The sequence below is a fragment of the Homarus americanus genome, unplaced genomic scaffold (genome assembly GCF_018991925.1).
Source record: "Homarus americanus isolate GMGI-L3 unplaced genomic scaffold, GMGI_Hamer_2.0 scaffold59578, whole genome shotgun sequence".
In the NCBI taxonomy this organism is placed as follows: domain Eukaryota; kingdom Metazoa; phylum Arthropoda; class Malacostraca; order Decapoda; family Nephropidae; genus Homarus; species Homarus americanus.
Window position 1 is genome coordinate 5,347,041 of NW_024712913.1, and position 17,962 is coordinate 5,365,002.

At 41.8% G+C, this 17,962-nt stretch overlaps 1 protein-coding gene across 1 annotated transcript in view; it reads right to left on the minus strand.

Annotated features, from left to right (window-relative positions):
* Window positions 1-5,808: 5,808 nt before the first annotated feature.
* LOC121864724 (endoglucanase 4-like) overlaps window positions 5,809-17,962 on the minus strand; it is a 45,343-nt gene continuing 33,189 nt past the window's right edge. The window contains exons 13-17 of the mRNA XM_042363887.1: window positions 9,520-9,688; window positions 8,802-8,966; window positions 8,347-8,495; window positions 6,669-6,768; window positions 5,809-6,473 (exon numbers count right to left, since the gene is read on the minus strand). Of these exons, the coding sequence (XP_042219821.1) occupies window positions 6,366-6,473; window positions 6,669-6,768; window positions 8,347-8,495; window positions 8,802-8,966; window positions 9,520-9,688 (691 nt within the window). The 3' untranslated portion in view covers window positions 5,809-6,365. The remainder of the gene's footprint in view (window positions 6,474-6,668; window positions 6,769-8,346; window positions 8,496-8,801; window positions 8,967-9,519; window positions 9,689-17,962) is intronic.

Consider the following 17,962-nt stretch of genomic DNA (forward strand, 5'->3'; position numbering starts at 1 on the left):
CAATGACTACATGACATAGCTGCAGTTATATGCCTCTAAAATTGACCACAAAATAAACTGCATTTCACATAATTGGGCAGACTGGGTGGGGGCTTACCCATTGTATTTAGTTTATGTTGTTTCCTGTTTTCTTTAAAATCGAATTTCCAAACCTATGGTAAAGACTTTGAAAAATGTCTTGATTATTTTATATAAGTTTGTATACTAGTATTTGTTTCATTATGTAAACTTTGTAGAATGTATTCTTATTTTTTATACAGCTATGAAAAACTGTAAGAAGTAGGTGTGAAGTATAAAAAGAATTAGAAATTATATGTTGATGAAACAAAAAAGTATTGGAACATTGTTGTCAGGGCTGGATTAACCATTAAGCAAAATAAACACGTGCTTTGGGCACAAAGAGGGGCACCACAGGTTTTTCTTTTGAAGGTATTATGCCTTGTAGTGACCAGATCATATTTGCCATAAAACCTAATAGGCTAGTGTAAAACCGCCGTAAAAAATTGGTGAAAAATAGTTACCCCATTTTGTTCGTTAACTATGTTTTTGTAAGGGTTTTAAACCAAGAAAACTGTGCTCCTTTTTTAAGGACACGTTGCCCAATGGAAAACGGCTTTATTTTATACGTTCAAGAACGTTCCTGAACGTCTGAAATTTCTAAGTTCGTTCCCTCGCTTCAGCCCTCACTCAGGCTCTTGCAGTATCAACGAAATGTGTCTATTTTAACGTGTGGTATGAGGTGGATTGTGTGAAGTAACAAGTAAGTTTCTGAATTTTATTAATTAAATTACTTTATATTTACAAAATAAAGAGGTAGATATTTTAACTATATAAATATATTGTGTTACTAAATTAAGAGCAGTAACTCTAGGCCTAGTTGTTATAATAAATAAGGTTAAATCAAAACTGTCCAATTTAAGTGATTTTTATAATTATCAAATGTTGAAAAACTTCAACTCTTTGTTTTATTTAATTGTCTTTAACTGTATTTGTTCTGGTTCTAGTCTAGCATCAGTGATGAGAAAATTGTAGGATCTCTCGTGGGGTGGCCTGGAAGAAACCTGAATTTTTTATCTTATATTTCAACATCAGTATTCATTGAGTCTTAATCATGGTCTTAATATCTTGTCAGTTAAGCAATGGGAGGGCCGAGGGGGCACCATTGTTGGGCTGTGCTTAGGGCATCAATTGGCCTTAATCCGGCCCTGATTGTTGTGATTTTGACACACTCTCGGTAGCTAGGTTGTGGAGGATAGGAGGGCCAAGTTTGTGTGGTGCATATTTTTCTATTATTATCTGGGCATTCATGGATAATTATGGTATTAACTAAAGTGTAATATGTTCACTATAGTCTAAAGAATATTATAGTAGTGAGAGAGCATTGTATTTGGTGGAGATAACATTATTCTGAGTGAATTGATTTGTGGCCTGTTGTATGCACATGGGCGGAGAGCACACATTTATTATATTTTGTTGTTAAATATATTTTGTTGTAATTTTAAAGCTGTGTTTTGATAAAACCAGTTTTAATGGGAACAGTGGTATTGAAATAAACACCTGTCAGCTGTCAGGAGGTTGTTAGCCAGAAATAAGGTAAGGGTCTGTGTTTAACATTTAATCTCTCTGTAAACAGAAGCTATTATTTCAGTCAATCCTACTTTTTGCACTGTCAACTATGTTGAAATGCCCTGTAGTTTGAGCTTCTCCCCACTTATTTATTATATATCATATTTGTATCACTTATGTTACTTGTATATTTTTTGTAAATCAAGAGACCCATTCCTCAATTATGTAACTTAATATTTTCAGCCTTCTGGCTGCCATGCTCTTTCAATAAACCGTTAATAATAATAATTATTATTATTATTATTATTAATTATTATTATTATTATTATTATTATTATTATTATTATTATTATTATTATTATAATGGGCCTATGGGCTGAATATACATCCTCTAGTGAGTCCTAGAAGAGGGTGTGAAGGTTGTAACAGCAAACAGTAGAAGTATGAGAAACAAAATGGTTGAAATCAGGGTGTTGGTATGTACAGAAAAAATCAACAAAATAGCATTCACCGAAACATGGATGAACCTAGACTCACGTGAGTTACCTGTCGAATATCAAATTGCAGGTTACAAATTATTCCATACCCATAGGCAGATTAGGAAAGTAGGCAGAGTAGCAATCTATGTCAGGAGTAATCTGAAGTGTGTAATAAACAAGAAATAAAAACTGAGGAGAATACAGAAACAATTTGGATAGAATTAATTGATGGTAGGGAAAAATTTATTACAGGAGTAATATATAGACTAGGGTTGCCATACGTCCGTATTTCCCCGGACATGTCCTCCATTTAGGTCTCGAAATCTTCACCCGGAAGTAATTTACAAAATTCTTCAAAAGTCCGGAATTTCAGCTTCCATCATTTTATCCTCAAAAAAACAAACATGAAACTGTAATGACGAGAGAGAGAGAGAGACTGTGAGAGAGGGGGGGTGGAAACCGTAGAGATCTCATTCAGTTTTCGTCAGCTGATAAGTCAGGTGTACGCCTGTACGGTGTTGTCAACTTAGCTGGTAGCAGTTTTTGGGCTAGCATGGAGTGCCATGTACAGTACTGCTTTTCCTTGTTCTTCAGCCACGCGCATTATTATATATTTTTTGTATTCTTACTTATCATTACTCCTAAATCTCTCTCGCAGTCGGATTTCTCAAGAACATCGTTGTTCATCTGGTATCTGGTTTCCCTGTTTACATCTCCTATACTGAGTACTTTTCATTTGTCCACATTGAATTTCATCTGCCATTTTTCAGACCATTCGAAAAATTTGTTTAGATATTCCTGTAGTTTTGCCGAGTCCTCGTCAGATTTAATTACACGTCTTATTTTAGTGTCATCAGCAAATTTACTTATGTTGCTGTCTACGCCGATATCTATGTCGTTTATGTATATAATAAATAATAATGGTCGAAGTACTGAGCCTTGCGGAACTCCACTAGTGACGTTGCTCCAATATGATTTAGTGCCGTTAATGGTCACTTGCTGTTTTCTGTCCTGTAACCACGTACTAATCCATTTTAGAATATCACCTTTAATGCCATGAGCCTCCACTTTTCATATTAGTCTTTCGTGGGGGACTCTGTCGAAGGCTTTGCTAAAGTCAAGATATGCCATATCATAGTCGTGCCCCTCGTCCACTCATTCGAAAACAGCTGAAAAGAATGTTAATAGATTAGTTAGTCATGAACTCCCACTTGTGAAGCCATGTTGGGAATCATTGATCAACTTGTGCTTCTCCAGGTGATTTTGAATAGTGTTTGAAATTATTTCTTCCAGTAATGTGCCTGCAATTGGTGCTAAGCTGATTGGACGGTAGTTAGAGGGTAAGTGATCTATATTTCTCTTTTTGAAAATCGGCATTACATTCGCTATCCTCCAGGATTCTGGTGCTACACCCGTTTTTAAGGACATGTTAAACAATTTTGCTATGGGCATACTAAGCTCTTCCTTACATTCCTTTAATACTTTGGCAAATATCTCATCGGGACCTGGTGACTTATTAGGCTTTAACTTGTCTATTTCCTTACTAACGTCGTTACCAGACACTAATATCTCGCTTAAACTATTTTCTTCACTATCTCTGTATATAGTCAGTGCTTCGGGTATCATGTTTAAATTTTCGGTGGTGAAAACTTTTTAAAAGTATTTATTCAGATTATTGCTCATTTCTCCGGCGTTATCAGTTAGCTCGCTGGTATCTGACTGTATTGGTCCAATCATTTCTCGTGTTTTAGTTTGGTGCTTTTGAAAGAATCCCTTAGGGTTTCACTTCGCCTCCCTTGCTTCCTTCAGTTCATTATTCCTCTTTGCTTTTCTTATCTCGGTCATAACCCTACTGGCCAATACCTTATAATAATCTCGGCGGTAAACTTCACCACGAATCGTTCTTCTACCTATAGCCTTCCTTTGTCCAATAATATTCTTTAAATAATTGTTTATCTATTTAGGGTCAATGTTGTCTGATCTTAGTTTTCTGTATGGTATGTTCTGCCTTTGTGCATTAGGTAACTCATTATTTAAATTCTTGTGGAACTCGTCAACCTCATATCTCGTGATCAGGTCATCCTCAACCGTCTTATTTTGTTAGGATATCGTTGTCAGGTCTCTAGGTAAAGTGAGCTCGCCCTCTGTTGGTACATTGTGTGAGGTCACCTCACATAACGTCATGTAATCTATCCCCATACGTGATTCCTCTTTTCTCAGTTGCCTTTTCAACCTATCAAAGTTTGCCCTTCTGAAATCTGGGACTTAAATGGCATTTTCCTTGCGACTGCGATTTAATTCTAATTGAAATCATTGCTATGTCTGGAAGCCCTGTGCATTTAATCCCAAATAAGTCGTTCATTAACTCTATCAACATTAGAGGGACTATATATTACTCCTACCATTAATTTTTCTCTCCCATCGAGTAATTTTATCCAAATTGTTTCTGTATTCAGTTCAGTTTTTATTTCTTTATTTATTTCACACTTCAGATTATCCCCGACATAGATTGCTACTCCGCCTCCTTTCCTAATCTGCCTATCTGTTTGGAATAATTTGTAACCTGCAATTTGGTATTTGACAGGCAACTTTCGTGAGTCTAAGTTTATCTATGTTTCGGTGAATGCTATTATATCGATTTTTTCGGTGCATACCAATGCCCTGATTTCATGCATTTGCTTTCTCATACTCCTACTGTTTGCATAGGAGACAGTTAAGTTAGTTGTGTTCTGAGTCCTCTCTTTGAAGCGTTTAGGTTTTAACTCCCTGCCTAATTTAGTTTTGTCATCATTCCTAGAACGATTTCCCTGTAACCTTCCACTCTGTTTACCCGCTCCCACTGCAGTCTCCTCCACCTCCGTGCCCATATTTTCCCCTAGCAGTTTAAAGACTTCAACATTTTTTTTAACTTCCCTCTCGAGAGAGCTAGTCAGGGTTGCCACCCCATCCCCATACAGATGCCCTCCAAATCTAGCATAAAGGTCCCTTCTGCGGTAAAAGTTGTCCCAGTTGTCAATGAATGGGATTGATGTTGACTTGCAATATCTGTCAAGACGGCCGTTGACCCCAACTGCCCTTGACAACCATTCATTGTCAACTCTTCTTCTAGGCAGGACACCACATATGATAGGGATTTCTTCAACCTAATACGTTCTATAGCTGTCTTGAATTTATCAAGAAGCTCCTCACTCCTACACCGGCCAATGTCCTTGCCTCCTGCACTAAGGCAGACAATGGGTTTGTTCCCATTACTAGACAAGATATTGTCCATCCTGTCAACTATATCCCCACCCCAGCTCCTGGTGTTTCTACCACAAAAAGTTCTATCCAGGTACCGTACCTGGGAATCGCCAATAATTAAGGTTTTTGTACCTTTCCTCTCAGCTCTGTGCCTGACTATGCTAACGTCCAATTTGTCTATCAAAGAACTAAAAGAGTTTTTACACCTAGCTGTTGTGTTTCCATTTTTGTCTTTTCTCACTTCCATTTTGGTTGTTCTTCTCCTCACAACTTTCCATTCACCTTAGTTTTCGTAAGACACGGGCTTTCGTTGTCTAGTGTCTTCTTCCTTCATCCTCGCTATCACTTCCTTTAATTTCAAGTTTTCTTCTTTGACCTTCTCTAACTCGGCCCTCAGAAGGTCACAGCCCTGTTCACAGGTAGCACTAGTCATTACCGACCAATATATCCCCGGGAGGTAAGTCTGCCCAGACCTTTCCTCTAGCGAGGTCAGAACACAATTGTGTTAGAGTGAAACAGTGTAAGTAAAATATTCGTTTATTACAATTTCGACATCTGCCAGTATAGATATATTTACCAATTACAGCTGCTATCATCGTCTTCGGATGATTTACAGAAATTGCGCTGTCGTTGTCTTAAGAAGATTACCATTTGACGCCATGAATTTAAATATTGTTAGTGAATCAATAATTACGTGAAGATATAACCAAGAGTTGTTACAAATAAACCAGACAATCAGCGTCATTCACATTACTATCAGTTCACAAATTAACAACTACCTACTTATCTGTAATCCAACAATAAATGCAATCCTAGTTCGTGGTCAAATATGTTTTACAGTGATCATATAGACTTTCAAAGACAGACCCAAAAATGTTGGAGTAAAGTGGGATGTGGAGGACACAAAGGTGAAACATAAGAGAAAAACATAGCCTTTCTGCTACATTCATTACTGAGCAATCAAGAATGTAGCCAATGTGTCAGCCTGATTTGGAAAAACTCAGAGAGGGGAAGACTGACTAAAAATTTAAACGGGGTGAAGCAGTTCTCACGATGATGTTCAGGGACACGTCGGGATATTTAACTAATCTCGACAAGAGCGGCGAGAGCCCCGGTGAAGGCAGCATTGTAGGTGCAGGACACACCATTGTGAGTTATATCCTTGCGGTCGTCTGTGTAGTCACCGTTCTAGGTAGGAAGAAACAAAACTTAATTTATAAGAAAAATAATATGTACAGAGAGGGGCGACCATGTTACATTAATTAGTAGGAAGTTAAAAGAAATTAAAGGTATTCACAAAAATATCTCTTCCTGAGATGTTCGAATACATATCTTATTTGTCAACTTAGTTTGATCACAATTATATGACCTGCTGGTACTAACCTCAGCTGGTCCAGCGGCGAGGGCTCCGAAAAGAACGTGGGGATTGGGGCCAAGGTTGTCAAGAGCTCCTGAACAGTCCGCTGGAGGGTTAGGGCAAGAACTGGGGAAGAAGGAATACATGAGGATCCTCCGTGCGACTCGCAGCTTTCATGATAGGTGTTTAGAATACCCTGTATTTTTACTCTTAAGTTCATGTCACTAAATACACTAAAGCTCTTGAAGATACATTATCTATCATGTTCTAAAAATCTTAGCAGAAACGATTTACATATTGCATAAGAAGTTAGTTATGATGGAGTGTGTGTGTGTGTGTGTGTGTGTGTGTGTGTGTGTGTGTGTGTGTGTGTGTGTGTGTGTGTGTGTGTGTAAATTCATCGCCACTGTAAGGCAACTCCAAGATGGCATGAACGGCAGTGTCCTGCACAATGGCACCCAGTCTGAGTTCTTTCCCATCCAAACGGGGTTAAATCAAGGATGTGTACTGGCACTAACTCTCTTTTCCATTTTCTTGGCTTCGTTCCTTACTCATGCCAGTGCCAATTTAGCCGGCGGGGTGTACATCGAGTGCCGGATAAAGGGTCTCTTCAACACAAGACAACTCCAGGCTGGAACAAAGGTGTCGGCAACTTTCATTACTGAACTTCAGTACGCAGACGATCACACTGAACGCGACCTACAAGAGATCCTGAACACCTACGCAGATGGGTATACACACTTCGTCCTTGAGGTGAATGTATGTAAGACTCAGATTCTCTTTCAGTCTGGACCTGGTTCAGAAACACCTCCAGACATCCACCCAGCTTAACAGTATTACCCTCTTCAATGTTACCCACTTTCAGTATCTCGTCTTCCATCTGTCCACAACCGCGATTCAACATTGGCTTAGATGCGTATCTCAAGCTTTTGGCAGCCTGTGTCTTCAGCTGCAGGGAGCTGAAATTATCTACAAAGTTGCACGTATATCGAGCAGTGTTCCTCCCCACCCTGCTATATGGCAGCGAGACATGGGTCACATACAGGAGGCACCTAAAGGCACATGTAAACTTTCACCAACGTAGTGTACGTCCCATACTCCGAGTTCGCTGGGAAGACAAGAGAACAAATGCCAGTATTCTCGCTGACACCAACTGTAGGAGCATCAAGGCTACCATTATCCATGAACAGCTACGTTGGACTGGCCATGTTACCCGCGTAGGCGACAGTAGACTGTCAAAGCAGCTACTTTACAGTTAACTAGCGAATAGTAAACGTAACGCTGGCGGGCAACTAAAAAAGTTTAAGGATAGTCTTAAGATAAATCTGAAAAAATGACAAATCAACCCCCTCACCTGAGAGACCATTACTCCACACCGTAACACTTGGAGGAGCACCACACGAGAAGGTGTCAATACTTTCGAGTTTGCCCGAGTGCATACCGAGGCAGACAAGGGCCAACTACGGAAAGACGCTGCCGCCGTCCGTCCCACACTAGATGTAGCTCTTCACAAGTACAACATCTGTGGACGACCCTGCCGGTCCCGTATCAATATCTCTAGCCACCTCAGAGCTCACCAATAAAGGTGGCATCCCTAATAACTCATATCATTTTCTCATAGCTGGTTGATCGTCATATTCGATTCCGAGTGACAGCATAGTAGTAGTAGAGTGCGCGCGCGCGTGTGTGTGTGTGTGTGTGTACCTGGCACGGTGATGGACTCTCTTAGGGGGGTTCTGGCCGTAGCCCACCACGAAGGACCTGCTGTAACGGGAGTTGTCTCCCAACAGTTGACCGATCTGTTCCCTCGCCCACTTCTGGTTAGCTTCAGTGTCCATACCATTCTTGGCGGCCTGAAAGATTCAAGATATATTATCATATGCAACTACGATAATTTTTGGTATTTCTGTATACTGTATCACTAGTAATATTTATATGAAGATTTTTTTGGTCTGACTTGCCTCACACGACTTTTTGAGTAATAAAATCAAAACAAGTGAAATGTATCATCTTTATACAGATCGACTCTGAATTATTTCAAGATGTTTCTTTTCTTCTCATATTAACCCTCAAATGTGTAGATGGATATGAACAATTTCATCGCTTGTGTCTTGTCTAAGGTATTCCAATATTTTAAAACTATTATGGAAGGAACTAACAAAGAGGGAGATGAAGGCGGCGTTGGCAGCATAGCGGTTGGAGCCCTGGTCACCCAAGAAAACAAGACCCTCCGGGGTGTATGATGCACTGGTCTTTAGCCCGTCCAGGTAGTTTCTGAGGGCGTCAGGATACTCACTGGAGTTGTCCAACATCCAGAAGAGTGACTGTATCAGGGAAGAAAAGTATGGCCGTTCAACTTAGTGGATAAACTATTAATTTCCAGTCCTAAATGATCTTAGTGAAAGACTATACTATCATTTCACAAGTATATCAAACAGGACTGCTATGCCGTGTCACCTCATGCATTTTACTTTTATTTGCAAAAATATATTTTGAAGGCAATTCTTCAGCGACACGGTAAGATGTGCTGCTCGCTTGTTGTCATTAATGAGCATAAAAAAAATAGCGTAGGCCATTACCTTTTTTAGTACTCCAACGAGTATGTCTGAGTAATTGGATTCAGCTAGAATCAAATATGTGTCATGTCCCATGGGTAATCCACTGTCTCCTATATTATTTAGTCTCTGTGTAGAATATATCAGAACCCTTAATATACACAGGTAAATCAATGTAAAATGTTTTCATCTCTGGGTGCTGAGTTGGAACCATGGTGGCCTCGGTTTGAACCCGGCACCAAGATGTGAAAATTGCTTACATTCTATGAGGAATATTTGAGTCCAACATTAATATTGGAATTCATTTTTAAAAATAACTTACAAAGATTCCAGGTATCTTGTCGTCCCAGGAAAACTTGCTATTTACATCCTTTACGAAGTTAAACTCGTCCCAGTGGTCTCGAGCCTTGGAGATATAGCTGGGATCTCCTGTGGCTCTACCCAACCATAACGCTGCCCAGCAAAGCTCGTCCCCGAAGCCGTTACTGGAGCTGAGGGAGTGGAAACTTACAGTCACCCATGTCCTATGTTTACTGACCTACTATAATAGTCTTACTAACCCCGGGATTACTGACCTACTAGTCACAAACTAGTGTTACTGACCCCTGGGTTACATGTCAGCCGGAGATATATTGTTACGTACTCATGTTCCTGAGCTGGTTACCTTACCAGGAACCGGGTGGTAACCGACCCCCACAGACTCGAACGTTTTGTTTATTTACATTTCACCTCATGTTTATCCTATTGCTTCTGCACTATTCAGTCTTACTCAGGTATTCTACATCACCATAGGAGAGGAGTATTAACCGCAATGTTGGAATGTGTATGTATATTATGTATGCTGGATTATGTATTATGTATGTATATTATGTATGTGCTCCATTTATATTTATTCAGCCTAGCTAGCAGCGTGTGGCAATGTTATTACCATATCCCACACGCTTAATTAATGTGCCTGGCGACGTATGGAAGCTGCTAATGTATCACTTGCCATACGTCGTCTATGGTAGTTGACCAGGACCTTAGCTAGGGAGCAGTGCTATCCACCTCTGTGTACATACTCTTATCCAGTAAACCGAACCTACAAAACTATACAGGTGTTTGTGTTCTCTCCTGTATATAGAACTTATTACCCAGAACACCTAACATGGCGCAGTGCGTAGTTTTACTGGATTATTACGAGTGATTAGTGCAAGTTTGTGGAAAGCCGGCTGATGGATCCCCGCCTTGGGTCAACCCCGCGTCATCCCTCGAAGAATTTCGCAACTTTGAGCAGTGTCAGTGACAGTGATTTTCTGTGAAGTGTTTAGTGCATTGTGTGTTTCGTGCCATTCATGTGTGACCTTGTTCGAACGGATTTCCAAGGTATACGGCATGTTCTGGGCATTTGTGGGGTGTAGAGCTCAGCGCACCCTCCTCTGACCGTTTACAGAGAGCGACTGAGCTACTCCTATCTCCACCCCCCTCCCTCACAGCGCCGCCTCCACCCCCCCTCACAGCTGGGGCGAGACGCTCTGCCTGCCTGGGACACACACACATACATGTACTAACACTTGCTGACCGCGCGGCTTCATTATATATATTTTATATATATAACCTACTTATCTGTGTATTTAATTAAATTTTTTTGTCTGAAATCTTGTTGATACGACGGGCTGACCGGTCAACACTGATTTAAGACACAGTACACAGATAAAGTAGTTATGTCTCATGCCTTACGTAGCCGTGGACCCAGCGCCTGGATGAGTCAAGCGGATGATAGTCCCCCAGAGATGGATGACCAGGCCGGCCCAGCTCCCACAACATCGCGCAGCCCTTCACCTCAACATTCAGCGTTATCTCCAGAGATAATTGCCTTAATGAAGTTTATGAGAGATGAGAGACGCGAGGATGAAGCTCACAGACGTTTGGCGGATGAGCACAGAAGGCAAGCAGAGGCAGAACGAGACCACCAACGGAGAATGGAAGACAGTGCACGGTTTGAAGCCTTGATATCTCGCCTCACTGTTAACCAAGCCCCTGGCTCTAACACTGCCTCGGTACTGAATGGTTCAGATACCTCATCCATGCTTCCTTCACGCCCCCCAGCCCCACCTAAAGCAGCAGCTCAAACACCGCCCATCTTGGAGCCTGATGTAAATTTCCAGACTTTTCGCGAATGGCGGCGGCGGTGGGCTGATTATGCTACAATGGTGGATCTCCAGAGTTTGTCACAGCCTAAACAACTCATCCAGCTGCGTATGTGCCTGTCCTTGGAAGTTCAGCGTGTCTTAGAACATACGTTGCAGGTACCCCCAACCTCTTCGCTGTCTGTAGAGGAGGTACTGGACGTTCTACAACGGCACATCAAAGGACAGCAGAATGAAGCTCTGCGCAGGAGGGAATTGTTTAGCTGCAGACAGATGGAGGGTGAGTCTTTTGACGCTTTTTATGTACGTCTTAAGAGAGCCTCGGAAGAGGTAGATATATGTTTAGGCCACCACCAGCAGTGTGAGGAGACCCAGTTGAAGCAGGTGATCTTGATGGGTGTTAAGGACGAGGAACTTGTCCGACGCCTCACCTCCCTCGACTCTTCCTCTTCTCTTCAGGATGTGTTGACGATATGTCGCTCCTATGAGGCTGCCAGGTGTGCCACCTCTGCCATCCGAGCTCCCCCTACAGCTGTACGCGCTGTTTCCCGGTACAAGAAGGACAAGAAGTCCGCTCCTACGCCTTCGCCCACCACGTCCACGCCCGGTTCATTTTGTAACAACTGTGGTAAGCAGCACGGAACACAGGTGTGTCCAGCTGCTCAGTCTACCTGCAACAGTTGTGACCGTATGGGCCACTGGTCGCTCACAGTGCGGTGCCCAGCTAAGTACGTACAGTGCAATGTGTGCGGTCGTCTGGGCCACTATGACAAGTGTTGCCCTACCCACGAACCCAAGGGACAGCGTCGGCGGAAGCTTCGGCGCCCTTCTACCAGTGAGGGCCGCCCACAGTCGCCAAATCAGAGGCACGACGACCCTGGACAAAGCCCGACCCATTTTAGGAGGGTGTACTCCTCGCATCCCAGGACCAAAGTCCCCCAGTACATCAGCGTCATCGTGACCTACGGCGGTGTGTCATCCCGTCTTCAGATGTTGCCCGACACCGGCGCTGATGCTACAGTCATCGGTCCCCAGCATTTGCGATGCTTGGGGCTCTCTCCAAGCGATCTAGGACCGCCTCCCGAGGACCTCTGCGTCATGGCAGATGGTTCACAGATGGCCCCAGCCCTGGGTTCACTCTATGCACATGTCACCTTTGGCAACAGGTCGTGTCAGGCCTGGATTGACGTGCATAATGGTGTCCCGACTCCCTTGCTGTCCTACAGACATTGTCAAGAGTTGGCCATCATCTCCCAGGACTTCCCAACACCGATTCTCGAGGTAAATTACGCCAACAGGGTGCACGAAGGGAGCAGCAACTACCCTGCTGCCGCCCTACCCCTACCTCTGGCCAGTGACACCTCTCCTTCGGTAGTTGTCCCTGCTGCATCACGTCCCCACGCCTTGGCTCGCCTTCACGACAGTCACCGTGGAGCTGAGGCCACCAAACGACGTGCACGACAGACTGTGTTCCGGCCTGGCATCGACCCCGACATCTCCAATGCTGTCCAGGTGTGTAAGCCCCGCCACGTATTACAACCCAGCCAGCAGCAGGTACCCTTCATGAGTGACGACAACCCCACCCGCCCCTTTGAGTCTGTGTCGGCCGACTTTTTCTGTGTGTCAGGAAAGTCCTTCCTGGTTATCGTCGACCGTCTCTCTGGTTGGCCGGTTGTCATCAAGGGCGGTAATGACACGACGTCTGCCGCCACCATCAGCAAGTTCCGCCACTACTTCCGTGACGTGGGCGTTCCTGTACGCCTGCGAACCGACGGAGGGCCTCAGTTCACAAGCCGGGACTTTGCTGTGTTCCTTGACCGATGGGGAGTCCGGCATGTGTTGTCATCGCCCCATTACCCGCAGTCCAACGGCCACGCTGAGGCTGCTGTCAAATCCTTGAAGCACCTCATCCTTAAGGTGGCCCCTTCTGGGAACATTGACTGCGAGGCCTTCGACCGGGGTCTTCTTGAACTCCGCAACACACCTAACTACACCGGACGCTCCCCTGCCCAGGTTTTGTATGGACGCCCCCTTCGTTCTTGTGTCCCTGCTCACCCTCAATCCTTCTCCAAGGAGTGGCAGGCCAAGACAGAGGATTGTGATCGCCGAGCCGCCGAACGTGTTCAGGACGTCGTCGCCCGCTACAACGACCACGCCCGTTCTCTCCCCAGGTTGAGTGTCGGCACCCAAGTCCGTGTTCAGGACCCGACCTCCCTACGTTGGGACAAAGTAGGCGTAGTCATGGGTCTCGGCAGGTCACGGGACTACCAGGTGCGGTTACCCAGTGGTCGTGTGTGGTGGAGGAACCGCCGTTTTCTCCGCCCCGTAACAATGCCTTCTGCTGGCCCCGCCACCAGTGTTGAGTCCCATACCCTTCCCAGTGATGAAGTCCCTCGACGCTCAGAACGGATCCAGAAGAAAAGGTCCGCTCAAGACTTTGCTATGAGCGTATAGGGGGGAGGGAGGTGTATGTATATTATGTATGCTGGATTATGTATTATGTATGTATATTATGTATGTGCTCCATTTATATTTATTCAGCCTAGCTAGCAGCGTGTGGCAATGTTATTACCATATCCCACACGCTTAATTAATGTGCCTGGCGACGTATGGAAGCTGCTAATGTATCACTTGCCATACGTCGTCTATGGTAGTTGACCAGGACCTTAGCTAGGGAGCAGTGCTATCCACCTCTGTGTACATACTCTTATCCAGTAAACCGAACCTACAAAACTATACAGGTGTTTGTGTTCTCTCCTGTATATAGAACTTATTACCCAGAACACCTAACAGAATGCACAATATATTGACAAGAAACACCAACAACCAGCAATAATCAAACATTAGCAATTGCCACACTCATACAACAATTATATAAATATAAAACAATACTCTAACAATCACCCTATTCCTACCACATAGAAATATACATAAACATTACAAACTTGCATTACATTCTGAGTCAGAGTAACACAATTTGCTATCAACCACAACCGGATCACCCGACCAGCGACCACCAGTTCCACACCCTCGTCAGTCCCGGAATGCCCTGCCCTGCTGCACGACCACTGCTCCAACCCCGTTACTCGATCTCCTGACTCAACGTTCCGGTTCCGTACCTCGAGTCATGGATCATGGATACATTGAATGGCCCATAGCTTGGGCTCATGGTTTGGTTCTCCGGAGCTCCGTATCTGTGTTGTTCAGATCTCGAACTGAGTTGTAATAAAGCGGTGCACCAGGGAGTTTTTAAATGCCACAACTAAAAACCTGGAACGTCAATGTGCCATTTAAAAACTCATGCACTGTTAAACAAATGTTAATCAAGAACTCCCCAAAAAATACAGGTGGCTGCATTTATAAGGTTCCTTGCAAGAAATGTAATATGTTTTACTTAGGCTAGACAGGTAAAGATCTTGTAACTAGACTTAAACAACATAAATATAGTGTTAGGCCAGGCCAGGAATCCAATGCTCTGTTTGTTCATTTGAGGGATAATAAGCATTGCATTGACTGGGATAATGCCTCCTCAATATTACCTTGTAATTCAATTGTCAGTAGGAACATTATAGAATCCAGTCTCATTAAACATACCGAATCCGTCAACATGAATTTGAGTAAAGGTATGTACAAACTGGATAATTTCGTAATTAAGAAGATTTGTAACCAGGTGAGAAGGTTGGGTCATCTTACCCTCTGACCTGCTACGTTGCTTTTTGAAGATTAGTAGGGTCATTACCTAATACCTGACCATTGTGGACTTGATCTCACCCTCCTCTGTATATATATACATTGCTATGTACTTCTCCTTAGTCTGTACTCACCCTGAAGATGTGAATTACACGAAAGCGCTTGGGAACTTCGTGTTTCCTTTTTCCTTGTGGTTATCAGCATATATATATATATATATATATATATATATATATATATATATATATATATATATATATATATATATATATATATATATATATATATAAAGGAGCATTGGATTGATTAAATTTGTAAAGAAGAACTTGCTGCTGATGGGTGATTTTGTGCCAGGGCCGGATTAAGGCCAATTGATGCCCTAAGCACAGCCCAACAATGGTGCCCCCTCGGCCCTCCCATTGCTTAACTGACAAGATATTAAGACCATGATTAAGACTCAATGAATACTCATGTTGAAATATAAGATAAAAAATTCAGGTTTCTTCCAGGCCACCCCACAAGCCAGATCCTACAATTTTCTCATCACTGATGTTAGACTAGAACCAGAACAAATACAGTTAAAGACAATTAAGAAATAAAAACATAGAGTTGAAGTTTTTCAACATTTGATAATTATAAAAATCACTTAAATTGGACAGTTTTGATTTAACCTTATTTATTATAACAACTAGGCCTAGAGTTACTGCTCTTAATTTAGTAACACAATATATTTATATAGTTAAAATATCTACCTCTTTATTTTGTAAATATAAAGTAATTTAATTAATGAGAAATTCAGAAACTTACTTGTTACTTCACACAATCCACCTCATACCACACGTTAAAATAGACACATTTCGTTGATACTGCAAGAGCCTGAGTGAGGGCTGAGAAGCGAGGGAACGAACTTAGACAATTTCAGACGTTCAGGAACGTTCTTGAACGTGTATAAAATAAAGCCGTTTTCCATTGGGCAACGTGTCCTTAAAAAAAAAAGGAGCACAGTTTTCTTGGTTTAAAACCCTTACAAAACAAAGTTAACGAACAAAATGGGATAAATATTTTTCACCAATTTTATACGGCGGTTTTACACTAGCCTATTAGGTTTTATGGCAAATATGATCTGGTCACTACAAGGCATAATACCTTCAAAAGAAAAACCTGTGGTGCCCCCTTCTTTTGGTGCCCTAAGCACGTGCTTATTTTGCTTAATGATTAATCCAGCCCTTTTTTGCGCTAATGAGCAAACCTGATCTATGCACTCGCTAAGGAAACGGCGCACTATTACGGTAGCCTACGCGTATTTTACAGCCTTAAGATTAATAAATAGCAACGAATGAAGGAAAAATATATTATAACTATTAGTCTTTTTCCAGGCATCCTACATTAAGCGTGAAAAGGCTTGGAAGACTAAAAAAAGAAAACAATGATTATTATTAACCGTAATGATACACAACTTTCGACTTGAAATGTGACGACTATAAAAGCAAAATAGGTGAAGCAGCGCGGTATACGGGAAAATATAAAGCAACTAGCGGAAATTCTGATAACCACAAGTAATTTACTTGCATATATATATATATATATATATATATATATATATATATATATATATATATATATATATATATATATATATATATATATATATATATATATATATATATATATATATATATATATATATTTTATGTAGCTCCACAATGAAAACGTGGATAAGATAAATCTTGAATCTTGATAAAATCACACTGGGAAAAGGGAAACAACTGAGCACCGTTTTTTCCCTTTTCCCCCTTGTGATTTTATCAATATATATATATATATATATATATATATATAATCAACACCTCAACCCGCCAGGATTCGAACCCACAGCCCACTAGCCCATGACTGTGACCGGGGAACACTAACCGCTGGACCACCAGGATACTAAAAGCAGTCCTAGACTTTGTTATATTTCACACAAAGCCTGTTCAACGAGCTTATGGCGCCGTGAACCTCTATTGGGCTAATGAAATACATATGGATCCTCGTGTTTTGAAGCAGGATTTGGTAAAACTTTACTCTGACCACCTACGTGATACGGGTAGTCCCCATTAGAGGTTCACGGCGCCATAAGCTCGTTGAACAGGCTTTGTGTGAAATATAACAAAGTCTAAGCTGCTTTTAGTATCCTGGTGGTCCAGCGGTTAGCATTCCCCGGTCACAGTCATGGGCTAGTGGGCCGTGGGTTCGAATCCTAGCGGGTTGAGGTGTTGATTGTATGTAGAAGTCCGTGTGCTATTGGGCTAATGAAATATATATGGATCCTCGTGTTTCGAAGCGGATTTGGTAAAACGTTACTCTGACCACCTACGTGATACGGGTAGTCCCCATTAGAGGTTCACGGCGCCATAAGCTCGTTGAACAGGCTTTGTGTGAAATATAACAGAGTCTAGGACTGCTTTTAGTATCCTGGTGGTCCAGCGGTAGCATTCCCCGGTCACAGTCATGGGCTAGTGGGCCGTGGGTTCGAATCCTGGCGGGTTGAGGTGTTGATTGTATGTAGAAGTCCGCGTGCTATTGGGCTAATGAAATATATATATATATATATATATATATATATATATATATATATATATTTCATGTAGATCCACAATGAAAACGTGGATAAGATAAATCTTGATAAAATCACAGGGAAAAGGGAAACAATGGAGCACCTTAGCTTTCGTCTCTTATTCAAGACATCTTCAGAGGCAACTGAAGATGTCTTGAATAAAGACGAAAGCTAAGGTGCTCGTTGTGTGATTTATCAATATATATATATATATATATATATATATATATATATATATATATATATATATATATATATATATATATATATATATATATATATATTAATATATATATATATATATATATATATATATATATATATATATATATATATATATATATATATAT